Here is a 26278-nt window from a genome sequence, read left to right on the forward strand (position 1 = left end):
CACTGCACTCCAACCTGGGCAAGAAGAGCAAAACTCCAACTCAAAAAAAAGAAAGAAGGAAAGAAAAGGAAGAGAAGAGAAAGGAGAAGAGAAGAGAAAATAGGAGGTGACAGCAAGTCAACAAGGGTCCTCTCTTTTATCTACCCGAATCCTCTGCAGGGTCTGGCCTCTCCCTATGATCTCCTGCCTGCTGGAAGCTTGCAACAGGGCTAGATAAACATACCTAGCAGCCCTACTTAACAAATCAACTGAGATGTGAAGTAAAAACTTATCGTTCAAGAGGGAAGATTGGGTTTTAAAATAGGAAGAGACACTCAGTGCTTCTGCCTCTCTGAGAAACTTTACATAGTGCTGTTGATGAAGGCGGTGGCCTTAGGGAAGCGGTATGATGCAGAGACTGCACACAGTACAGGGTGGGGCAGGCCTGCACTACTGGGCTCTGTGGCTTTAGATTTCCCTGGGCCTTAGTGCCTGTATCTGTAAGGCAGGGGTCACAGGGTTCTGCTGAACAGTTCATGAAGTTATAATTCAAGTGCCTAGCAGAGCAGCTGCTTACCACTCCCTTCCACAGTAAACAGTTCTTTCTCTTTTCCCAGCCTTGCCCTGCCTCCCCAGATTTTCAGACTAAGAAGAGATGCTGCTGGCTTAGAATTTTCCATGTGGAAGTAAAGCCACACCAAAGGGTAGGCCACCTTTAGATTTCCTTCCCATAAACTGAGTAGGTCTTTAGCAACAGCAACATAGCTAGAGGCCATAGAGACTTCCAGAGGCCTCCAGTGCAGCTGGGAGGGTCTAGGAGGAGCAGTGGGAAGGGTCAGATGGGGAAGGAAGTGCTGAGAATCCGGCAGCCTCTGAGAGAAGGTGAGGCTCAGTCCAGAGCCTTGCCTGGTCACAGCGTTAGCTGGGTCACCTTCGCCTTTCTGTTCTTGTTGCTTTGTATTTTGTTCACCTTGCTTTCGTAGTAAAATCACTCTTGAAAATAGTTAAGCCACTTATGGGTTTGTCAGGGAGTAGTGCCTCACTTGGTCATTTAGGTAGGAGGATCAGCAGTGTGTTTTGGTGACTGAGTATATTGTTGGCAGCCACCAAGTCAGTTGGATTTGGGGGGATGGTAAGGAGCAGGAAACTATAATTAAGGGCTTCCCTGGGTAGATTCAGAATTAACGAACCACCAAAGGAATGGTCAAGGTAATAGTGCCACATATGTTCATAGTGCTCCATAATCCAGATTTCCCATTCCTTTGAATTGGCCTTTCCTCAATTTTTCTGGATTATTACATATTCATTACATTAATCTTTTTCACCAAGTCTTATTTTCCTCCTTCCTGCTTTCTCCAAACAGAGAAGGAAACAGAAAAACAATCTAAAGACTATGAACAGATATAGGTGGAGGAGTGCTGTGACATTGGGAAAGTGTGCTGTTACAACAGGTGGCAGACCCTGCGCAAGTGTGCATTACCCACACGATAATAAGAAAGGCCCAGGTCCAGCAGTATATCAACCCTGCATCCATTTCTCTAACGGCCACTGAGTGCTTAAGTTTTCCACACATTAATTCCCTTTTGCTTCTAAGAGATCTGTGACCCATGGAGACCCCATGCAGATGGCAACAGAGAGCAAAGCTTCCCTCACTGTAGCATTTGTTCCCCCTTAAAGTTTTTAAAAGGCATGTTAGAGACACTGAAGGCCCAGCCGAGTACACTCATTTTCTTACCTTAATGAAAATCTAAATTTAAGGCTTGCCAGGGGTTCCCTAATGCTATGATCTAAATTTGTGCCCCAAAATTAATGTGCTGGAAACTTAACCCCCAATGCAACAGTACTGGGAGGTGGGACCCATAGTGGGTGTTTAGGTCTGAGAGCTCCACCCGATGAATGGATTATTGCCTCTACAAAAGGGGCTTGAGGGAGTGGGCTGTCCTGCTCTCTTCTGCTCTTCTGTCACATGAGGCTACAACATTCCTCCTCTCTGGAGGACACAACAATAAAATGCCATCTCAGAACCAGAGACTGAATCTGCAGGCACTTTGATCTTAGACTTCCCAGTCTCCAGAACTGTGAGATAATACATTTCTGTTCATTGTAAGTTATCCAGTCTGTGATATTCTGTTATAGCAGCACCAAGTGAGCTGAGACACCTGCCATCACTGTCTCTTCTCTTTTCAGAGACTGTTTCTGGAACTCTTTATAGGCCCCAGACATCCCAAAGTGGAAACAATAAACCACTTACCTTAAATCCTAATCAATCTGAAAAGCAAAGGCAATGAGTGCATGGATACCTTCTCTCTTTGGAATTCCTCTTTCCATCAGACCCCTGGAATGTGGCTTTTATCTTCAAGATCAGAGAGATGTTAATGACATATTTTCTTTCAGATTCAAGCAATTCCAGGGCCACAGTCTGTCTTTTAGCTATAGAAATAAACCAAAGAGGGACTTGATATTAACCATTTCTTCCAAAAATCCTATTAAATGCAAGCAATAAAAAGAACCATCTGCAAGTTTTTGAAAGGTAGAAAGCAGAATGGAGACACAGTAATTCATTCAGCAGAGCAAAGGGCACGAAGTCTTGGTGTCCCCATCTGCAGATGAAAAATCTGCTGAGCAGCAGCCAGAAAGCTCTCGGTTTGGAGACACCAGGGGCAACATTAGAAAGTGCAACTAAGGGGCAATGCTGAAAGCAGGAGCAATTGCTGAAAGTCTATGCAGGGGGCAGCTGAACCTCCAGATCCTCACCCCCATGCCAGATGGCTTCCTCACTTCCTCCCCATGGCAAACAAGAAAAACGAAACTAGAGAAGTCCTGGTTTCTGGGATCTGGGCTGAAGACTTTAGACATAGTAGAGTTGAGATGCTAAAATGAAAACAAAAGGACTCAGGGAAGGCTTCACACTGAACAGTGAGACTTCCCTCAGCCTCCTTCCCCTGTAGATCTAGACTGCCAGCAGCCAAGTTTAAACTCTTCAGGCAGGAGATTGGAGGGTCTTCCACTAGAAAAACTGAACTGCCCAAGGAAAAAAGATCCACCGACACTGAAATAAAGAGGTCGGCTATCTGCCAGACACGGTGGCTCACGCCTGTAATCTCAGCACTTTGCAAGGCCGAGGTGGGTAGATCTTGAACTCCTGAGGTTCAAGATCATGTCTGGCTAACATAGCAAAACCCCATCTGTACTAAAAATACAAAAGTTAGCCAGACATGGTGGCGCACACCTGTAATCCCAGCTACTCAGGAGGCTGAGGAAGGAGGATTGCTTGAACTCAGGAGACAGAGGTTGCAGTGAGCTGAGATGGTGCCATTGCATTCCAGCCTGGGCAACAAAGCAAGACTCCATCTCAAAAAGGAAAAAGAGGTCAACTATCAAAAAGTTAATTTGCCATCTGATTAGCCTGTCTATAATGAAACCCACTGATTTACAAGCTTGGTCAATACATTCCAGGGTTTTTCTAGGAACTCTTTCTTATATATATTTAGCTCAGGATGCTCATGCATTTGAATAAAGCTTATACCATAAAAGAAAGAGAGGAAAAAAGAAAATATACTTGTATTTTTTACAAGGAGGGGGTACCCTGAAGAAACAGAGACAATGCAGGATACAAAAGAATAAAAATTTTTAATCTTACAATTCATATTCTCATTTTTTTTTTTAAAGACGGGGTTTCACCATGTTGGTCAGGTTGGTCTTGAACTCCCAACCTCAGGTGATCCGCCTGCCTTTGCCTCCAAAGTGCTTGGATTACAGGTGTGAGCCACCACACCTGGCCACAATCATATTCTCAAAGAGATGCAAGAAACATATTCCAGCCATTTAACAACTTGCAGGATGCTAGTTTTAAAAAGAGAGGATAATTTTTTTAAAAGGAGAAAGTTTTAAACATCGTTTAAAAGATAGAAAAAATTAGGCCTATATTCCCAGCACTTTGGGAGGCCCAGGCGGGTGGATCACGAGGTCAAGAGATCCAGACCATCCTGGTCAACATGGTGAAACCCCATCTCTATTAAAAATACAAAAATTAGCTGGGCATGGTGGCATGTGCCTGTAATCCCAGCTACTCAGGAGGCTGAGGCAGGAGAATTGCCTGAACCCAGGAGGCGGAGGTTGCGGTGAGCCGAGATCGCGCCATTGCACTCCAGCCTGGGTAACAAGAGTGAAACTCCGTCTCAAAAAAAAAAAAAAAAAAAAAGAAAAAATTAAAAGAGTAGAAGACGAAGTAAAAGAAATTTCCCTTGCTCAAAAAAAAAAAATAAGAAAGAGATGTATTGAAGAAAAATAGAAGAGCAAGAGATGGCAGTTGGGAAATCAGTCCAAGAGATCCAACATCGGATTAGTAGAAGTTTCAGAGAAAAGAAAGAAAATGGACGAGAAGATATTATCAAATTAGTAACAGGAAAAAAAAATCCGAGGACATGTATTTCCAGAGAAAAGGGCCCTTGTGCCCAGCAAAATTAATGAAAAAGACTCACATCATTCTAAGGCATATCACATCACTGTGAAACTTTAGCACACCGTGGATTAAAAAAAAGATCCTAAAAGTCACCAGATAGAAAAATCAGGTAACATACAAAAAACTGAGTATCAGAATGGCACTGGACTTCCTACCAGCAAAATTAGAAGCTAAAGGACAATGGAACAATTGCTTCAAAATTATGAGGAAAAAAGATGTAATATTTGGGCAAATTATTAATCAAATATGTAAAACCATTTCTGCAAAATTATGACAGCAAGAGAAATCTGACATAGCTGACTCTATCTTGCATCTAACCTCAAGCTGCCCTTGTTCATTCCTGGGCATAGGCTGAGATTTTGAGAGCAATTTTGTTCATAGTTTAACTTAAAGCAAGGATGATAATAACCCTTCCCAAAACTAACCCCACACCCTCCAATTTGGTACCCAAACTATCTTTGAAAAACTAATGAAAGGCCAAAAGGTGAGTATTAAGAATTATGAATTCATATGATGAATTATGCTAAGATGTATAGGCATAGTTAAATGATAATCAGCCATTGTTCTGGAGGTCACAAGATTTGTAACTTCCCTGGTTATTGCTATAGATAACATCACTACTGTAGAACCTAAGATTGGTCTTTCGAGACATCTTTCCAGACTTTTCCATTGCTGGAGCTGACTCACTCCACCTGGATCCACAACCAGTGACTCAACCAGTCTTGTGGCCCTCACCCACAGGCTGACTTAGCATCTGAGGACCACATTCCTGTAATTTCATCCCCAACTAATCAGCAGCACCCATTCCCTATCCCCCTGCCCACCAAATTCAGCCTCTGAATTTTCAGGGAGATTGATTTGAGTGATAAACTCCCATCTGCTGCTTAGCTGTCTGTATGTTTATTCAGCTCTATTCTATTGCAATACAGCAGTCTCGGTAAAGCAGCTCCACCTGCACAGCAAGCCAGCAAGAAGAACCCACCAAGCGATCACATATGTGGAAGTTACTGGACAATGTGTTCCCCCAAAACCAGGAGTAAACCAAGAAACCAAGGATACAGAAGATGAAAAAAAAATCAACAACAAGCAAACAGGAATGGAAAAGAGAAGAAAGATGAAGGGAATTCTATTTAAAAAAATTTTGTGTGTGTGTATTGTTTTTTGATAGCAGTTCACACTGCAGATGAAGGGAATTCTTAAGAAGACTGGGAAGTCCCAGGATGATGGCAGTACACTGGGTTAAAGCAGGAAGGGTGATGGAGGCAAATGCTCATTGAAAAAATAAAAATAAAAAGGATGAGCCGGGCACAGTCATGCATGCCTGTAATCCCAGCACTGCGGGAAGCCAAGGCGGGCGGATTATGAGGTCAAGAGATTGAGACCATCTGGCCAACATGGTGAAACCCCGACTCTACTAAAAATACAAAAATTAGCTGGGCATGGTGGCGTATACCTATAGTCTCAGCTACTTGGGAGGCTGAGGCAGGAGAATTGCTTGAACCCAAGAGGCAGAGGTTGCAGTGAGCCAAGATTGTGCCACTGCACTCCAGCCTGGTGACAGAGTAAAACTCTATCTAAAAAAAAAAAAAAAAAGAATGGCTGGGCTTAGTGGCTTGTGTCTGTAGTGCCAGCTACTTGGGAAGCTGAGGCAGGTGGATCACGTGATCCCAGGAGATCAAGGCTGCAGTGAGCTGTGATCATGTCACTGCACTCCAGCCTGGGCAAGAGAGCAAGACCCTGCCTTAAAAAAAAACGTAGTTGGTCAATGGACTTACTTAGTCACTTTATAAAAGAAGATACATGAATAGCCAAGCATATAAAAACATACTTAATATCAGTAATCCCCAGGAAAGTGCAAATTAAAACTACAGTATGATACCAGTACACATCCCTGAGAATGGCTAACATTGAAAGGACTAACCATCCTTCCCAAGTATTGGAAAGTATGTGAAACAACAGGGCTCTCATACATTGCTAGCGAGAGTATTATCCAACTGCTTTAGAAAAATGCTTGACATTTTCTCTTAAAGTTAAACATAACCACAACCTACAATCCAAAGATTTCATTCCTAGATATACATCCAAGAGAAATGAGGGCATATATCCCCTCCAAAAAAAAAAAAAATTGTACAAGAATATTCATAGCAAGCCAGGCACGGTGGCTCACGCCTGTTATCTCAACACTTTGGGAGGCCAAGACAGGCGAATCACTTGAAATCAGGAGTTTGAGTCTAGCCTGGCCAGCACGGTGAAACCCCATCTCTACTAAAAATACAAAAATTAGCCAGATGTGGTGGTGCACACCTGTAATCCCAGCTACTCAGGAGGCTGAAGTAGGAGAATCCCTTGAGCCTAGGAGGTGGTGGTTGCAGTGAGCAGAGATTGCACCACTATACTCCAGCCTCAGCGACACAGCAAGACTGTCTCGAAAGAAAAAAATACATACATATTCATAGTATCTTAGTCATAATAGCCCCAAAACTGGAAGCAATATAAATGTCCAGCAACAGGAGAAGGGATTTTAAAATTGTAATAAATTTGTTCAATGTGATTAATAAAAAGGAATGAACTACCAAATGAATTGTGTACAAAAATATACATAAATCTTTTTAAAAAACATTATGTTAGGAGAAAGAGGCAAGACGCAAAAGAGTACACACTGTATTGTTCCATTCATACGAAGTTTAAGAACAGACAAAACTAATTTGTGGTACTAGAAGTCACAATTGTGGTTCTCTGTGTGGATATTGACTGGAAAAGTTCATGAAAGAACTTTCTAGGGTTCTTTCATGCACAGAAATACTGTATATCCTGATCTGGGTGCTGATCACACGGGATATAAACATGTAAAATGTCTATCAGCATAACTGTAAGCTCTGTGAATTTTACTGTGTAAATTAACCCTCAAGAAAATATTAGTAAAAAACAAAGTAGTGTAAACCTTTTTTTTTTTTTTTTTGAGCTAGGGTCTTGTTCTGTTGCCTAGGCTGGGGAGTGCAAAGGCACTATCATAGCTCAGTGCAGCCTCTACCTCCTGAGCTCAAGTGATCCTCCTACCTTGGACTCCCATGTAGCTGGGACCACAGGCACATGCGATGAACCCAGCTAATTTGGTTTTTTATTTTTTGTAGAGACGGGTCTCATTATGTTGCCCAGGCTGGCCAACTCCTGGGTCCAGCGGATCCTCCCAAAGTGCTGGAATTACGGGTGTACAGCCACCATGCTTGGCTAAACAATTTTTTTTTAAACGTAGAAGCAGAAGAGGACTGTGTACCCAGCCTGAGCCTGCCATTCTTCCTCCCCTGTGCCCCCCAAAAGAAATCATGGAAGCAAGTGCCAGAAAAAAACTGTCAAAAGAGTTTAAAGTTGTTGCCACTCTTTTCCACACCAAACCTTTTAATACTATTTGACTTTTCATGTATTTGATATTAAAAATTCAAAATAATTTTTAAAAAATTACTTCCCGTCAAATAGCCAGGAGGAAATGCCGTTGTCTGACACAGTAATTGTTCAGCAATGATTTATGATACGAAGGGAAGGAAGGAGGGAGGGAAAAAGGAAGGAGGACAGGCCCTGTTGCAGGTGTGATGTTTTGGTGGTAGACTACTGATGAAGGGTCTGTTTATAGAAGATTCCACATCATTGGCTAAACAGTCCTGCCTTCTCCACCAGCCTCATTCCTTCTCCAACTCCCACCATAGCACTACATTGCTAAGTGTCATGGACACTCACAATCAAGGTGGTAGTCACTGGCCAAGGGCTGGTGAGTCCCTTTACTTCTATAGGCTTTAGTTCATCTGAAAAGGAAACCAGGAACTAGGTGGCCTCATGGGTCCACTGAATCTAAACTGTAAGGATTCTTGCCTTAGGGTTCAAAGCTCTGGTACATCCCGTTCTTTAAACTATCAGCCTGCATTCCCCTTGGAACTTACCAGCTAAGGAGGTTTCACATAAAACGTTTTCCAAGGAGCTGTGTCTACCCTGGCTGGCCTCCTTGAGTTTATCCGGGTGGTCTTTGGTGACGTATTCTTCACCCCATTCTTTACCATCCTTAGGCTGCCTCCACATGCCAGATGGGAGATGGCCTTTGGGCTGGATCTCAGCCGAGAGGCAAGACTTGAGGTTTTCTTCTGCTTCTGGAGTTGTTGGGTTCACTCCTGGTGTTGCAGGGGAAGGCAGGGGGAAACAAACCTGCTATCAAAATCCTTTTTAAAATTATGTTTGTTACTTTTTTTTTTTTTTTTGAGACGAAGTTTCACATTTGTTGTCCAGGCTGGAGTGCAATGGCGTGATCTTGGCTCACTGCAACCTCTGCCTCCCAGGTTCAAGTGATTCTCCTATCTCAGTCACCCAAGTAGCTGAGATTACAGTCATGTGCAACCACACCCAGCTAATTTCTTTGTTTTTAGCAGAGCCAAGGTTTTACTAAAACTCAGCTAATTTCTGTATTTTTAGTAGAGCTGAGAGGTTTTTTGGCCAGGCTGTTTTGAACTCCTGACCTCAGGTGATCCACCTGCCTCAGCCTCTCAAAGTGCTGGGATTACAGGCGTGAGCCACCACACCCAGCCTTGTTACTCTATTTTTTTTTTTTTAAATGGAGTTTCGCTCTTGTTGCCCAGGCTGGAGTGCGATGGCATAATATTGGCTCACTGCAACCTCTACCTCCCAGGTTCTAGCAATTCTCCTGCCTCAGCCTCCCAAGTAGCTGGGATTACAGGCATGCGCCACCACATCTGGCTAATTTTGTATTTTTAGTAAAGATGAGGTTTCTCCATGTTGATCAGGCTGATCTTGAACTCATGACCTCAGGTGATCCACCCACCTTGGCCTCCCAAAGTGCTGGGATTACAGGCGTGAGCCACCACACCCAGCCTTGGTTACTAACTCTTAATGAATCTGTCTCTGTTTGGGTACAACTATCCTTTGAGGATTAAATATACCAATTAAGGATCAAAAGTGTCCGCAGCTGCATGGGGTCCCCTCTGTTTCTGGTTTATACATCCTCTATGCTTTATACATAGTCTTTACTAAATAAGGAGTTTTGAAAAATGAATTGATCAAATAGTATAGCTAATTTATAGTAATATGTATTGACTCCTTATATCTGCTTTCAGGTGAGCACACCAGGCACTGGAGCACTCCTGGGAAGAGAATACAGAAAGACGAGGAGGAAGGGTGCCAAAAACAATGTCTTCTTCGGCCATTTTCTCCTTGACCCTAATGCTAGAAAGGAAGGAGAAAGGGAAGATGAGATAATTTATAAAATTCCGCCAAATTGTCAGTTAAGTAAATTAAATAAATCCTTTTAAAATTTTGTTGTCTATTCTCTTTCTTTTATATTATTTAGTCTTTTCTTTATTACCTGCACTATACAGATGTAAAAGTAAATAACTTTTGAATTAAACTATACAGCGTGTGATCCACGGAAAATTTATGTCATGCCACATTTACCTGAAGTTTTTGGCAAGTGTGAATTGATTAGTCATTGAAATAAACCAGAAAGAAGGAAGCATACTGGTTTTGTCTCAAGCTTTCCTAGCCCTTCTTTCTCCTTGGGTTTAAACGAGTCACCTACCTGCTCTAGTATACATCTTAGAATCTTCATAACTTCGTAACTTTCTCTTTTGTAAGTTCTTTCATGCCTGGTTTGAAACTGAGGAAGTGGAAGCAGAGAAGGTGGAAGAGGGAAAGAATGGAATTGATGGAAAAAAAGAAAACTAAGAGAAAAGCCACTTACCAGGACCCATCATTCCCTTCACATTACTGTCTCCTACATGAACAGATCTGGACTCTTGGGCTGCAGAGAAAGGAAAGCATTCATTCAGCGTTCATTCTACTAACACGGACTAAGCACCTCCCATGAGCCAGGCATTCGGGCAGACTCGGAGATTCTACAGTTTTGTGGGGGAGGCAGAGCAGTGAAAAAAGAAGAAAAGAAATTACAGTATAGTATGGCAAGTGCTATTTTCGGAGCAGTAAAAAGATACAAGAGCGGTACTTACCCAAGGATTACAGTAAGAAATAAATAAGTTAGATTTGTAAACTGCTTGAAGTACTACCTGGCATCTTGTAAGAGTTAAATAGTTGTTTAACTGTAATGGTGGTGGCAGTGGTATGATGGTAATAATAAAAAGAGACAGAAAGAAAAAAAAAAAAGACAGAATGATACATGTTAAAATGTAAAATGATACATGTTAAAATGTAAGCCAGCCTGGGCAACAAGACAAAAACCCCCCCTCACCCCCCAGCTCCAAACCACAGAAATTAGTGGGGCATGGTGGTGTGCGCCTGTGGTCCCAGCTACTTGGGAGACTAAAATAGGAAGATCGCTCGAGCCCAAGAGGTTGAGGCTGCAGTGAGCCAAGATTGTGCCACTACACTCCAGCCTGGGTGACAGAGCAAGACCCTGTCTCCAAAAAAAGAGAGTAAACCGATCACTTCTCTGGTTAGCCCTCCAATAGCGTCCCATTTCAGTGTCAGAGCCAAAGCCCTTATAATGATCACAGAGCGCTAGAACATCTGCTCCCAACCCATGCCTGCTGTTTTCCTTTTTTTGTTTTTTTAACTGTACCTCCTGTTTTCTCCCTGGTTCAATCTGCTTTTTAGCCCTGCTGTTCTTCTTGGTCTTCCTTGAACATGTCAGTCATATTCTCACAGGACCCCGGCACTGGCTGTTCCCTCTCTTCCTTCCCCTCAGTGCCCATAAGTGAACTTTCTCACTTCCTTCCGGTCTTTGTCTGGCACCCTATTTAAAATTACAATTCCTCTTTACTTATTTTATTCATTAACTTGTCACTCTCTAACATACTACATATCTTACTTATCTTGCTCATTGTCTGCTTGCCTCAGAGGAAAGGCTCCATGAAAGCAGGAATTTTTGTTGTTTTGTTCATTCCTATATCTTACCACCTAAAACAGCGCCCGGGATGGAGGGAGGGAGAGAAGCAGGAGGGATAGAGAGAGGGAAAACGTCAGGGTGGCTTTAATGCAGAGAGAAGTCAAGGGTAACAAAATACAAGTCTGAAGAGAAAAGCAGAGGCAATTTAAAACATGGCCACATAAACTGTGTTAAGGAACTTGGACTTTATTCTGAGAGTCATGAGGAATCAAAGAGAATCTAAGAAGGAGTGTCCAGATAGTAGGTGGAAAATCAAAGAAGAACAGTGTCAGCCAAAAGAAGAGCATGTTTCAAGAAGGCAGGCATCGGCCAGGCACGGTGGCTCACACCTGTAATCCCAGCACTTTGGGAAGCCAAGGCGGGTGGATCACGAGGTCAAGAGATCGAGACCATCCTGGTCAACATGGTGAAACCCCGTCTCTACTAAAAATACAAAAAATTAGCTGGGCATGGTGGTGCGTGCCTGTAGTCCCAGCTACTCAGGAGGCTGAGGCAGGAGAATTGCCTGAACCCAGGAGGCAGAGGTTGCGGTGAGCCGAGCGCCATTGCACTCCAGCCTGGGTAACAAGAGCAAAACTCTGTCTCAAAAAAAAAAAGAAGGCAGGCATCAAGGGTGCCAAAAACTACCAGGAAAGGTAAGGAACACATTTTAATGAAGTGGTAAGGATGAAAGCCAATGTCGAACAGGTAGAATAAACAGGAGGTAAGAAGAAGAGATGGATAGGAAGATTATATCTTTCAAAAAATTAGTTTTCCATTTTCTCAAGCAAGAATATGTCAGGAGTGGGGAGGCGGAACATCTTCTTGAGAGTGTCTTGCATGGGGAAAGGAACCCAAAGCTAAGGTATGCTTGGGCCTGCAAAATGACATTTCCAACTGACAAGTTATACAATCATAAGACACATAAATGAAGTTATTGCATCAGGGCTCACCTAAAGTGGTTGCCTTCTCAAATGGGGAGGTCAGCTATTTGTGGTAAGCAGCCCCAGATGGCTCCAATTATCTGCACCCTTAGCATTCATGTCCTCATGTAATCCTTTCCCTCAGGTAAAGGCTGGATTTACGGATTAGCTTCTAATGAATAGAATATGGCAGAAAAGATGGACTACCACTTCTAAGATTAGGTTATGAAAAGACTGTAGGCTGGGCACGGTGACTCACACCTGTAATCCCAGCACTTTGGGAGGCTGAGGTGGGCAGATCACTTGAGGACAGGAGTTCAAGACCAGCATGGCAAAACCCTGTCTCTACTAAAAATACAAAAATTAGCCAGGTGTGGTGGCGGGTTCCTGCAATCCCAGCTACTTAGGAGACTAAGGCTGGAGAATCGTTTGAACCCAGGAGGTGGAGGTTGCAGTGAGCCAAGATTGTGCCCTTGTACTCCAGCCTGGGTGGCAAGAGTGAAACTCTGTTTCAAAACAAAACAAAACAAAAGAAACCAGCAACAACCAAAAAACCCACTGAGGCTTCTTCTATATTTGAGCATTCTTTTAGAACGCTTGCCCTGGGAGAGGCTAGCTGCCAAATTGTAAGGCAGCCACTTAGAGAGTCTCACGTTACAAAAACTGGAGCCTGCCAATAAGCATGTGAATAAGCTTGGATATAGATGCCCCTGAGTAGAGCGTTCACATGAGATGACAACCATAGCCAATGCCTTGATTACAGCCTTAACGACAGACCTTGAGCCAGAGGCACTCAGCTAAGCTGTGCACGGATTCCTGACTCAGAGAAACTGTGAACCATGAATGGTTGCTATTTTAAGCTACTGAATTTTGGGAGGATAGATGATAATTGTACTATTTTATCATTAACAGTGGATAAACCAAGACTTTCTGAATGTTTGGTTCTTGAACTCTGAGTTTTAACACAAGCTGCCAAGTATGTGCAGAATGTCTTATCATAGCACATTAATCTTACATTTCTGCAGCAACTCTGTAGAATAGACTATGACCATGTCTATGTAGGAGAAAAGGAAGGAGGGGTTGCCACTAAAGAGTTCATTTAAATCCATGTGGGCAGTGAAATCATCTGGATCAGCTGTTTTCAGTGGATTCAACACATTCTGTGATTATTTATTTCCCTGGGGACTGTTTCACATTGTCTAAACATGTACACATTTACTTTGTAAAAATAATTTTTAACCTTTTATCTTGTGAATATGTTTAGCTGCTCCAGACCTGGCATTGAACTTTTACTTTCTAAGCCTATTGTATACTATACTGTTTCCCAGCGAGGATCATCCTCTTATGCAGAGCTGTTCATGTCCTTTTTTTTTCTTTTGAGATGGAGTTTCGCTCTTGTTACCCAGAATGGAGTGCAATGGCGCAATCTCGGCTCACCGCAACCTCCGCCTCCTGGGTTCAGGCAGTTCTCCTGCCTCAGCCTCCTGAGTAACTGGGACTACAGGCGTGCGCCACCATGCCCGGCTAATATTTCGAATTTTTAGTAGAGACGGGTTTCACCTTGTTGACCAGGATGGTCTCGATCTCTTGACCTCGTGATCCACCCGCCTCGGCCTCCCAAAGTGCTGGGATTACAGGTGTGAGCCACCGCGCCCGGCCGTTCATGTCCTAAAGGAAAGAAAATAGAGCCACCTGCAATGAACCCAGTCCCCAGATGGATCAAGTGAGTTTTCCCAGGTTGCACCTATTAGTCTCTCAATGAATTTCTCAAATAGGTAAAAGATAAAAATAAAAATAAAAAGGCAGGCTGGGCGCAGTGGCTCACAAATGTAATCCCAGCACTTTGGGAGGCTGCGGTCGGCAGATCACGAGGTCAAGAGTTTGAGACCAGACTGGTCAACATAGTGTGAAACCCTGTCTCTACTAAAAATGCAAAAAAGTAGCCCCGCGTGGTGGCAGGTGCCTGTAATCACAGCTACTCCTGTCTCAACAGGAGAATCGCTTGAACCTGGGAGGCAGAGTTTGCAGTGAGCTGAGATGCCACCATTGCACTCCAGCCTAGGCAACAGTGTGACTCCAACTCAAAAAAAGACTTATTGGCCGGGCGCGGTGGTTCACGCCTGTAATCACAGCACTTTGGGAGGCTGAGGCGGGTGGATCACGAGGTCAACAGATCGAGACCATCCTGGTCAACATGGTGAAACCCCGTCTCTACTAAAAATACAAAAAAATTAGCTGGGCATGGTGGCGCATGCCTGTAATTCCAGCTACTCAGGAGGCTGAGGCAGGAAAATTGCCTGAACCCAGGAGGCAGAGGTTGCAGTGAGCTGAGATCCCGCCATTGCACTCCAGCCTGGGTAACAAGAGTGAAACTCCATCTCAAAAAAAAAAAAAAAAGACTTATTAGAGTAAGTGATTTTTTTGTAATATTTCTCTCTTATGGGTTAGCATAATATTGATTGTACAATAAATTATTTTAATTCAATTGAAATTTAGAAGTATCCAGATTAGTATTCTCCGCCACTAAAAAAAAATATTTAAAATTGGGCAAACTCTTGTGGCCTCTTAGATCCTCTGGATTCTCCTAAATTCCAGTTACAAAAGGAAAAATTCCAGGCAATACACCGTTTTCCTCTAACAAAGATGAAGGGGTTAAACCCATTCTTAAGCCCTAGGAATCAGGAGAAAAATACTTGATTAATTCACTATGATTTGTGAACTGTACCTTTTTCATAGGCCTGAGAAGGCAAAAGGTTGGTAAAGTCTTCGCTTGGAAGAACAGGCTCAGGGATATTGATTGAACGAAAAGGACTTCCTTGTGCTTGTGCAGGCCCGGCCTGTGAGCTGTGTTCTTCTTTCTGAGTTTTCCTAGGAAAGAGAAATAAAGACAAGTCTATTCTGGTTCTTAATATCTGATCGATTAGGAGAAGATTCAGTTCAGACTAACTCAAGAAAATGTCTGAATTATTAGGTTGGACCACATAAATTGCTATTTTTGAAAATTAAAAGTGGTCAAATATTAGCAATCCATATCTTTCAACTTAATTCATCACCTCAGTTGGAGAAAAAAACTTCGAATATTTACAAATCACCTTTCTAATTATAATACCCACATTCTTATTTTTTTGTTACTGGCTTCCTTATCATCAGGATCTTCAGAGTTTGCAATGGTGACAATTTGCTTGCGATGATTTACATTCACTCAGAAATGCAACTCAGAAGTACCAGAAAGCAGCAGGTCCTCTCCTGAAAACAACCTATTCTTCAGGGTCACACACATATTATTCCTACAATTCTATTTTCAATTTGTTAATATTAAAAACACATAAGTAGGTTGAGCACGCCTGTAATCCCACCACTTTGGGAGGCCACACCAGGAGGATCACTTGAGTCCAGGAGTCCAAGACCAGCCTGGGAAAACATAGGGAGACCCCATTTCTACAATTTTTTTAAAAAATTAGCTAGCATGGTGGCCACACCTATAGTTCCAGCTACTCAGGAGATTGAGGTGGGAGAATCATTTGAGCCCAGGAGTTCAAGGCTACAGTGAACTGTGATCATACTACTATACTCCAGCATGGGCAACAGAGCAAGACTCTGTCTCAAAAAAAAAAAAAAAGAAGGAAAAACAAAACCACATAAGTAGCAATAAAGATTATGTATGTTTAATGGTGAAAATTTACTTGATTCAACCTGGTCCAGGCATTGTTTAGCATAAATTTATTTTCAACCCTAGAAGTAAAATAATAATTGCATTAGAGATATTTTAGAAAATTAATAAAAAAAGAAAATCACTGGTGGTGCTACTATCTTAACACAACCATCATTATTTTTAAGTATATCTTTCTAGTTGTTATTTTATATATTTTTACCCTAGTAATCAAAGCACTCATGCCATTTTATGTCACTTTCATTTTACATATCGTATTAAATGCATTTTTCTAAATAATAGGTACCACCTATCTTTGGCATTAGCCAATGTTATAATTCTATAGGCTTCATCAAATGCTGAGCTGTGAAGCACAGTGGCCAGCTAGCTAGATACCGATAGTGGGGAAGGTGTTCCAGGTGCCTCTGCAGAAGCCATTGCTTATGGGTTTGCCTTCAGTACATTTTTAAAAGACACTCACTTGGCTTTAACTTTTCGAGATTCTCTTCGCTTCTCCTGTTGAAGCTGTTCGATTTTCTGTTGCATTTCTTCTTGTTTGGAAGTGATGGCTTGGATCATTGACATGGCATTGCTCAGCTCTTCCTAAAAAATAGGAATTGCTGTGTTTTAAACTGGCACATGGGGTAAAAGTATATAACATAACCTAGCATACTCTACACTTTTAATACATGTTTATTGAATGAATGAATGAATAAAATTAAAAAAATTACTTCCATTGTGGCCTCAAATTTTAAGACAGAGCTCCAAAAAAGAAAACATGGAAGGTATTTTTCCATGATAATTATGACTGGCCCAGAGGAAAAATTCGTATATTTGGCTGCTATTGAAAAAGGCAAGTTTTCTGCTCCTATTGTTGAGACCAAAATTCTCTTGTCAGCAAGGAAATAAAAGAGGGGCCTACCTTGAAATAGTTTAATGAATTCTTCATCTCAGTAACTTTTTCTTCCATGGAACATCTGCAGCTCTTAACCTTTTCTTCCAAAGCATATTCTCCATGTTGAATTCTTGACAGTTCTTGCATTGCTTCTGTGAAACCAGTTTTGAGTTCAGAGGCTAGGGCCTGCAACTAAATAGTACATGAAAAGTTAATTCAACTTGCTGAAAATTATTAAAGTGGCACCATTGGCCCTGGGATCTTTCTTTTGCTTGAGAAGCAAGGCTTCTGAAAATCTACAGACCTCATTTACTAGTGTACTTCAGTTTGGACAACTTAAGACAAGCTTGGCCCCATTCGTCTAAGAAAAAGAGCGTCGTCTTTATATAGCACATGCTGAAGCTTGGAAAATGAGAAGAAAGCAAGCCATTAATTAAGTTTACAAGTACTTCTGCAAGCTTCTATTCTGACACCTTTGATTAAAATGAGATTTACTTGAAAAGAAACATGTATGTGAATCTTGATCCAGTAACTCTTCAAAATCTGTGAAAGAAGAAAATGGGTCATATTCTCTCTGGTTATCATAAGAAGTAAGGAAATTCAGTTCTTGTTTTCTTAAGAAATTAAAAAACAGAGTAACAACTAAGCATAACTGAGAATTTATTTGAAAGAAAAGAAGGGTTTTTTAAAAAAAATACTCTTGGATGGTATCGTGGGAAAAAGGAGGTAATGGTATTTTCAATGACGGTAGGCTTTAACTCATAAGAAAGGCACAGAAATATCTGGTAGAATATGGCAGGAGCTCAGAATGTTGTTGATGGTGATATGAGTCATCTTCAGCAGTCAGTCCTGGTCATGTAGGAGCTCACACACTGAACTTCTATTGTCAACTCCGACATCATGAAAGAAGTGTTCAATTTTGGATCAGGTAGGGTACAAATCCTGGTTCTGTCCTAAAGTACTAAGACCTTAGGCATGTTGTAGCAGTTTCCTCATCCATAAAATAGGTATGATAATATCTATTTCACAGGGCTGTCTTGAAAATTAAATGCGTAACTGTAGGTAAGCTGCCTACCACAGCACATACTTGGTACGTAGATGTTCAAGAAATGTTCATTCTTCTCCCACTTTAGGTGGCAAATCAAAAAGTTAAGCACAAACAGAAATGTGGAGAAAATGAAGCACTTCTAAAGTTCAGTTTTATTTATTGAACAAATGAAAAAAACATTTTCAACAGACAGTAAGTTAATAATAACAATAAGATAATAACATTACTTCCTTGACATTTATGATCTTACACTCTGCTAGGTAGCGGAACTCTTAGCTCCACATGTCTCTTTAAAACAGAATCATTTAGAAGGCTTATTCTATAATCAACTTTTGTTGTTGTTGTGTTATTTTGTTTTGTTTTAAGACACAGTCTTGCTCTGTCATCCAGGCTGGAGTGCAGTGGAGTGATCTCGGCTCACTGCAACCTCTGCCTCCCAGGTTCAAGTGATTCTCCTGCCTCAGCCTCCCAAGTAGCTGGGATTACAGGCATGCACCAGCATGCCCAGCTAAGTTTCATATTTTTAATAGAGATTGGGTTTCACCATGTTGGCCAGCCGGGTTTCGAACCTCTGACCTCAAATGATCCACCTGCCTTGGCCTCCCAAAGTGCTGGGATTACAGGCATGAGCCACCATGCCTGGCCTCAAATATTTTTCTTTTAAAGGAATGAAAACTAAAGTCCAGATACCTTCACAAAGTTTCTTTGAATGTGTATTTCTAACATTTTAGTCATCATGGTGGATTAAATTACCAGATCAACCACTTTCTGATCTAATACTTTTTCATTATGTAAAAGTATCTTCTGTGAGCAAAATAAAAAGAAAATTGATAGCTATGTAACGTCAAATCAAAAATGTATGCAAGTTTTAAAGTTGGAAGAAGGAAAGCTGACATTCATCTTAGTGACATTCACTTAGATTTCCTGATTGGGAAAAAAAAAAGGAACCACTATCCAACAGAAATAGGTTTCATTATCTTGCTCTCTTAGGCAGAGTTTTTTGCAGAGACCAAAAGGCAGCAGCAAAATCCTAGGAAAAGGACCTTTCCTTGCTGGCAGAACTCCAGTTCTCAAAAAATTATCAAAATTTTCCCCTAACAGCCAGGTAACATAGGTACTCTGGGTCTTTGAAAGCTATTTTTGAGACATGTGCCCATTTCCTACCAACATATTACTCTGAGCTCCATGGGTACCTGCTACTGAAGTCTTGCTACTGCTTTGAAAACAGCTTCACAGCACTGACCAGCCAGGGAGGGAAGCCGTCAGGAGGACACACACCTGATACAACATGTCATTTTAAGATGCTGAGCGATCCTAATCTCTTCAGCCCCTACAGAGTGGTTTTCAACTACCAACCTGACTCCTTGTGAACAAGAAATACTGTGAAGACACTGTCTTAACATCTTTTCTCTGCTCTCTCTTCAGCTTTCTTTTTTGACAGCCCACAGCCCACCCCAAGGATTAGAAACGGGTGTCTACCTTGTTCTCCAGCGAGTTGAACACGTTCCTCATCTCGTTGATTTTTTCATGAAGCTTCTCTAGAGAGGTTATGATCCCTCCATCCTGCCGCTGGAGGCGGGCTCCCACTGGAGGTAGGTTCAGGGAAGACTTGTACTTCGAAGCCTACGGTACCACAGAGGGCATCTTAGGCTCAAATAAATAGGGGAGAGGAGTCCGAATTCTTCCTATTTCCTGCTCTTAATTTCTGAGTCTCAATTTTCTTTCTTTTCTTGGCTTCTTAACTCTTCTTAAGATGAATTTTAGTCAGTGTCTTCCAATTTTTTTTTTCATGAAAGATCTCTCAGGCCTCAAACTTAATTTTCATAAATTTCAACTTGTGTTTTACAGACATATCTTCCTTTTTGCCACATTACCCAGGACAGGAGGCTACCAAGAGGTAAATTAGGGGAACTGGACCTGTGCCTTGGGAAACTTGCAAAGTCATAAATGTCGATGTTTGGGAAACCTCCCAATTCCTACAATTCTATAAGAGCAAAAGCCAGGTGTTCCGCAGTGGCACATACATGATGGCAAGGAGGCCAAGGTAATTGCTTTGGTTTCCCCCTAAACCAGGGTTACTGCAGAAGCAACATGAGTTTTCTGCCAACTTCCATCTTCCAACTGTAGGGCTCTTTATTGATCCCCAGAAGTGCAATGACTTAAAATACAAAGTGAGCAGCAAGTAATTTGAATGTCGAGAGTAAACTTCCCAAATCTACTCCTCTACATTCCCTTAAAGTCATTATTCCAGGGCCTTATTGAGACTGACATGAAGCCTGGTGTGCTGGAAATTTCTCTTATTATATTACAGGCCTAGAAGAGTTAACTTCTCTGGTATCAGAAGAACGTTCCTCAATGGCAAAAAGAGACTGAGGCTCAATCAGGATTTACAAATCCTAGAAAACTTTCAATGGCAGTTTTGATGATGAAACCTATTCCTGTAGGACTGGTTCCCATAGTGTTTCAATTAGAGCTCCTTTGGCACATCACTTCTTTTAAAAATTATTTTCATTACAGAGAAAAATAAAGAAGAAAAAAGAGAATCGCCAAATAGAATCATTCTGAATTTCATCATGTCAATATTACCATTAACCCTCACAGTTCCTTCATTTTGTTCTATGCATATAAATGCAGATATTTATATGGTTGAAATCACACTGCAGATACATTGTGATTCTACCTCTCTTTTTTTTTCCTCCTAATATTCCAATAAAAATTTATAATAGCCTTCCAAATTTTTCTGAATGTCTGCTTTTGATGGCTATGTAATATTCCATCCTATGAATTTGCCAGACTTTACCTACCTATTTGCTTTTGTTGGAAATGTATGTTGCTTGTAATTTTTCAATGTTATAACTAATGCTGCAAATTATGTTTTTGTTTTAAAGTTTTGTATATATTTCTAATTACTACCTTAGAATAAATTCCTAAATATGAACTTCCTGTGGGTCAAAGATGTTAGTAGTATTTGACCCAAAGGGAAAGCTACTATATCACAGGGAGGTAATCTGTTCAACTAATTAATAACTATCCAAGTTATATTTGACCAGAGGATTTGAAAAGTTATGGTAACATGTCTGTATATTCTTGGAAATGTTACATATGATATGTAATGTCCTAAATTAGTGAATTTGGAAAAACATACCTTGAATAGTAAAATACATGAAACAATAGAAATAGAAGAAGTCACAGTGTTTACATTCCTAAGGCTACAAGTGAGCTTAAAACACAGTTGGAGCCGGGCGCGGTGGCTCACACCTGTAATCCCAGCACTTTGGGAGGCCGAGGCGGGTGAATCACGAGGTCAAGAGATCGAGACCATTTTGGTCAACATGGTGAAACTCCGTCTCTACTAAAATTACAAAAAAAATTAGCTGGGCATGGTGGTGCGTGCCTGTAATCCCAGCTACTCAGGAGGCTGAGGCAGGAGAATTGCCTGAACCCAGGAGGCAGAGGTTGTGGTGAACCGAGACTGCGCCATTGCACTCCAGTCTGGGTAACAAGAGCGAAACTCCGTCTCAAAAAAAAAAAAAAAAAACACCGTTGGAGTTCAAATCATTAGTGTGAATGTTGGGCTAGCACTAAATTGTGCAGTTACTACGTCTGTTGCCTTAATTATGGGATCCCCTTCTCATGTTAATGGGATCATAATTTGTATAATCCATATGCAAAATCAAGTAATAAAGGGTAAAGTGATACCATCTGAGTCTGGAAAAGAGATCTGATTCAACAGCTCCGAGAGGGGTATGTGCAGTGAACACAGGATAAGATGAAAAGGAAATAGGGAATAGACTTTTCTAAAAGTTTCTAACAATTACACACACTTACCAGAACTAAATATTATTATTATTTGCTATTAGTCAAAATATAATACTCCTTATTTTAATCATTGCTTCTTTGAGCTTTAACTTTTTCTTAGCTATCTATAACTTTACTTTGGTAAATTGTCTGTGTTCCTTGCTCATTTTCTACTGGGGTTTTGGAAGTTTCCATTTTTATTGGCCTTCATGAACTACTAATTTATGATTAAACTTTTGAAATATTAATGTGTCTGTTCTCACTCATAGGTAGGTGTTGAACAATGAGAACATATGGACACGGAGGGGAGCATCAAACACTGGAGTCTGTTGGGGAGGTTAGGGGAGGGACAGCAGAGGGTGGGGAGGTTGGGGAGGGCTAACATGGGGAGAAATGCCAGATTTAGGTAACAGAGGGATGGAGGCAGCAAACCATATTGCCATGTATATACCTATGCAACAATCCTGCATTATCTGCACAGGTACCTCGGAACCTAAAGTACAATAAAGTTAAGAAATACTGTTGTGTCATCCTAATTTTGTTATTTGCCTCTAAATTTGTTTAGAATATTTTTATGATGGAAATAGTTGAAATTATAATGTGGATGAACTCTTAAATCTCTTTCTTTGTGATTTCTTCCACTGCTTTTTAACTTAGAAAGACATTTCACATTTGGAGACAAATGAAATATTCACTTATTTTAAAATTTTATGGTTTGAATTTTTAATATTTAAACCTTTAATCCACTTTGGAGTTTGTTTTGATTAGAGTGTGAAGTGAGGGTCTCTTCTTTTTTTCCAAAAGACCCAGACAAAATCTTCCCAGCACTGTTTGGCATAAGACTAAATGAGTGCATCAGACCTCTTGGCTCAAAGCAATATAGACATCTTGTAATATAGTCATCCATTCATTCATTCAGTTCGTATTTATTGAATATGTATTATATGCCAGGCATTGTACTTTACACTGAGAATTCAACAGAGAGCAAAATGGACTAAATTCCTGCCATTAGAGCTTACATTCTATATGAGGAGACAGAAAAAAAAAAATCAGGTAATATATACGATAATGTCAGATAGGGATGGGATCTATCCAGAAAATAAAGTGAGGTAGAGAATGACCAAAATTTCATATTTTGCTTCAGGTGCCTTCCCTTCTACTATAGGTTTTATTCTGTTATGGTTAACTCCTCCCCAGTTCCCTCCTTCCTCTTTCTCTTCTTCTTTCTTTACTTCTCCTCTTTCTTCTTCTTCTTTTGGTTAAATGTTGCTTGGAGTAAACAGACTGGGGCTTAGGAAGTGTTCTTTTAAAACAAGGATGGGGTTATGATAGCATCACAGAGGTCATAGAGACCAACTTCACTTCCATCGCTTTGTGTGATCCACTGTGAACAGTTGTACTAGGATTTGTAACACAATAAGATAATGAGGCCACCCCCACTGCAGCTATATTTAGCCAACATTCAGGGAGTGACCTACATAAAATCTGTAATAGACTTTAAATCATACCTGACTTTAAAGAGGTACTCACACTCATTCAAATGTCATACACAGGTCAGATAAGAACAGAGGGGAGGTGGGCAAGGAAAGCATCTGGAGGACTTGGACCAGTGAGGCATCAAATCATTGCTGAGTGAAAACCCGTTTTTGCTTCTAGGCCTTTGTTCAAGCTAGTCCCCTGCCCCAAACAACCTTACCTATACCTACTTGTCAAATGATCAACTTGTCCTTAAGTACCTAGCTCAAATCCTCCAGTCAATACTAATTCATCCCTTCCCCACAGAATTTTATCAATGCCTCTGTTACAATCCTTTCAACATCTTACCTTGTAAGAGCTATTCTTTTTTTTTTGAGATGGAGTCTTACACTGTCACCCAGGCTGGAGTGCAAAGGCGCAATCTCGGCTCACTGCAACCTCTGTCTCCTGTCTTCAAGTGATTCTCCTGCCTCAGCTGACTGAGTAGCTGGGATTACAGGCGTGCACCACCACGCCTGGCTAATTTTGTGTATCTTTAGCAGAGATGGAGTTTAACCATGTTGGCCAGGCTGGTCTCAAACTCCTGACCTTGTGATCCGCCCACCTCAGCCTCCCAAAGTGCTGGGATTACAGGTATGAGCCACTATGCCCAGCCAAGAGCTATTATTCTATGTGTTCTTCAGGTTGTGGACACATAAAAATCAATGAGAATGTCTGTTTCATCTGTTTAATCTGCCACAAGGTCAAACAGTAGACTTTGCACATAGCAACTGCTCAATAAATGTGCATTCTATTGAAATGAGGCTGTTTCCTCCATTCATCCTATAGCTGGTCTGAGATAGGGGCAATACGGTTAAGTAATGTTTTCATAATCCTATGTTGGCTTGCCCTAGTTTGATCTATAGCAAAGATCTCTTACATGATAATTCTGGGAACTAGTTGTCATTTTCACTTTACTGTCATTTAAACTCAACAAATCTAAATAACATTTCCCCTAAACTATCTACTCTTCTGGACCCCTATATTTCTGCTTGAGAGAGCACTCTTTTTTCATGGTTACCAGAGCTTAAAACCTTAGAGCCAACTTTGAAAGCATCCTTTCTCCCAATCCCCCCACCAAGCTCTGTCAATGTTTCCTTCCTTTTCAGATATTCCAGACAGCACTGCCTGAAGTCTGGAGAGGAGCATGGGTTTCCCTTGCCCAAGCTGCATTTATATTACAAATTATGTCAGAATAAAGTTCCATGATTTTTAAGAACAGAAATGTACTTTAAATTTATGGTTGGGAGACAGAAGCCAAGTAAATACTACGTAGAGGATCAAAGCAATCTCATATGACTCTTATTGCAAAGATGTTTTGCAGAACTTTTATCTTCCTTGTAAAGTAAATTGTTCCCATTGTTTAAAAAGAGCATGAAAATTTTTCCTATACATATATTTGAACATTTGCAATGTTAACCCCCTTTTCATTCTCAATTCTCCCTGCTGACATAGAAAGTAAGAAAAACAGATCTTTCCCTCTCCTCTCTGATAGACATGTCACCTGGCAGTGTAACAGCCATGGCGATGGGGGCAGCCGGCAAGAGAAGCAGGGTGGAGGTGGGAGTGATAGTGCTGCGTTTTATAAATGAGATAACTTGTCTTTCTTTTTTTCTTTTTTTTGAGATGGAGTCTTGCTTTGTTGCCCAGGCTGAAGTGCCGTGGTGCGATCTCGGCTCACTGCAACCTCCGCTTCCTGGGTTCAAGCGGTTATCCTGTCTCTGCCTCCTGAATAGCTGGATTACAGGTGTGCACCACCATGCCCAGCTAATTTTTGTATTTTTAGTAGAGATGGGGTTTCACCATGTTGGTCAGGCTGGTCTCAAACTCCTGACCTCATGATCCGCCCACCTTGGCCTCTCAAAGTGCTGGGATTACAGGCATGAGCCACTGCACCCAGCAAACAACTTGTCTTTCAATAATGAGTTCTCGGCCAAGCACAGTGGTGCTCCCCTATAGTCTCAGCTACTCGGGAAGCTGAGCTTGAGCCCAGGAGTTAAAGACCAGGCTGGGCAACACAGAAAGACCCTGTCTCAAAAAAAAAAATCAGTTCTATCCAAAGTACGCTGTGAGTAGTGGGACCCACTGCACTGCCTGTCTCCCAGCTCTGTTAAGAGAACAAGTGCAACAATATATATGGAAGCACTTGTGAGTGCTAAAAACGTCTACGCATAAAGAATAGTCAGTCATCACTATTAGACATGGGAGCATTCCAATCGATTTGTCTTTACCTGGTATATCTGCGTGGAAGGATTATTCACCGGCATATGTTCATTCTCTCCTGCAGGGAGAAAGAGCTTTGTTCAATCAACACTACTCATTCTGTCCCTATCCCCTTCAGATATATACAGGAAATACAAGAAACCAATGATTCAAGAGGAACAAAAAAATGAGCTGATGTATGTGGTATCCATATTCACACATCCTAATCACTAAACCGTTATCTACCTGATAGACTCTGGCAAAAGAAAACCACGTTCTACTACAGTAGGGAAGTTTCTCAAGCAAACTGAATGATGTGTGATTATTAAACACTCAGAAAGGAATTTTCAGTAAGTGTCTTTCTTATGTTCTTGGGGCTGACTGAAATTGACCTGTGGGGATGGTTCTATAGTCAAGAAGGCGGCTCTTCACCAGGCACGTATTGATCTTAGTGAGCCTGCATAAAATGTCCTCTACTTCTCCCACCTATGATCTTTGCCAGACTTCTGAACTGTGCCCTACTGTCACGGCCAAGTTCAGCTAAGGGAATCTTGCTGTCTCCTGGGCAAGATGTCTGACAGAACTGTCAATGGAAAGGTTCTGGGAAGGATGCAGACAGAAGAAAACAGTATTGTATAGTACCAGACTTCAAGAAACACAGGGCACACACAGAGGAGGTAGTAGGTTGTAGAAGACCATTCACAGGCCTGGCACAGTGGCTCACACCTGTAATCCCTTTGGGAAGCTGAGGCAGGTGAATCACCTGAGATCAGGAGTTGGAGACCAGCCTGGCCAACATGGTGAAACCCCATCTCTACTAAAAACACAAAAATTAGTCAGGCGTGGTGGTGGGCGCCCATAATCCCAGCTACTCCAAAGGCTGAATAAGGAGAATTCAAAAGGTTGAATTCAGGAGGTGGAAGTTGCAGT

General features: G+C 41.4%; 1 protein-coding gene across 50 annotated transcripts in view; it reads right to left on the reverse strand.

Annotated features, from left to right (window-relative positions):
* The window catches only part of ARHGEF33 (Rho guanine nucleotide exchange factor 33), a 142924-nt gene that overhangs the window by 86516 nt on the left and 30130 nt on the right, over positions 1-26278 (reverse strand). For 29 of the 50 annotated variants that reach the window (XR_013526652.1, XR_013526649.1, XR_013526653.1 and 26 more), the window contains 8 exons: positions 25378-25427; positions 19313-19456; positions 16813-16977; positions 16372-16493; positions 14967-15109; positions 10179-10238; positions 8374-8598; positions 2280-2409 (listed from right to left, as the gene is read on the reverse strand). Coding sequence is in view for 41 of the 50 variants with exons in the window: in XM_054245028.2 (XP_054101003.1) it covers positions 2280-2409; positions 8374-8598; positions 10179-10238; positions 14967-15109; positions 16372-16493; positions 16813-16977; positions 19313-19456; positions 25378-25427 (1039 nt within the window). In the remaining 9 variants the exon portion in view is untranslated. The remainder of the gene's footprint in view (positions 1-2279; positions 2410-8373; positions 8599-10178; positions 10239-14966; positions 15110-16371; positions 16494-16812; positions 16978-19312; positions 19457-25377; positions 25428-26278) is intronic. The other 21 variants (XR_013526655.1, XR_013526659.1, XR_013526656.1 and 18 more) reach the window with 1 other exon arrangement.

The sequence above is a fragment of the Callithrix jacchus genome, chromosome 14, assembly GCF_049354715.1.
Source record: "Callithrix jacchus isolate 240 chromosome 14, calJac240_pri, whole genome shotgun sequence".
In the NCBI taxonomy this organism is placed as follows: domain Eukaryota; kingdom Metazoa; phylum Chordata; class Mammalia; order Primates; family Cebidae; genus Callithrix; species Callithrix jacchus.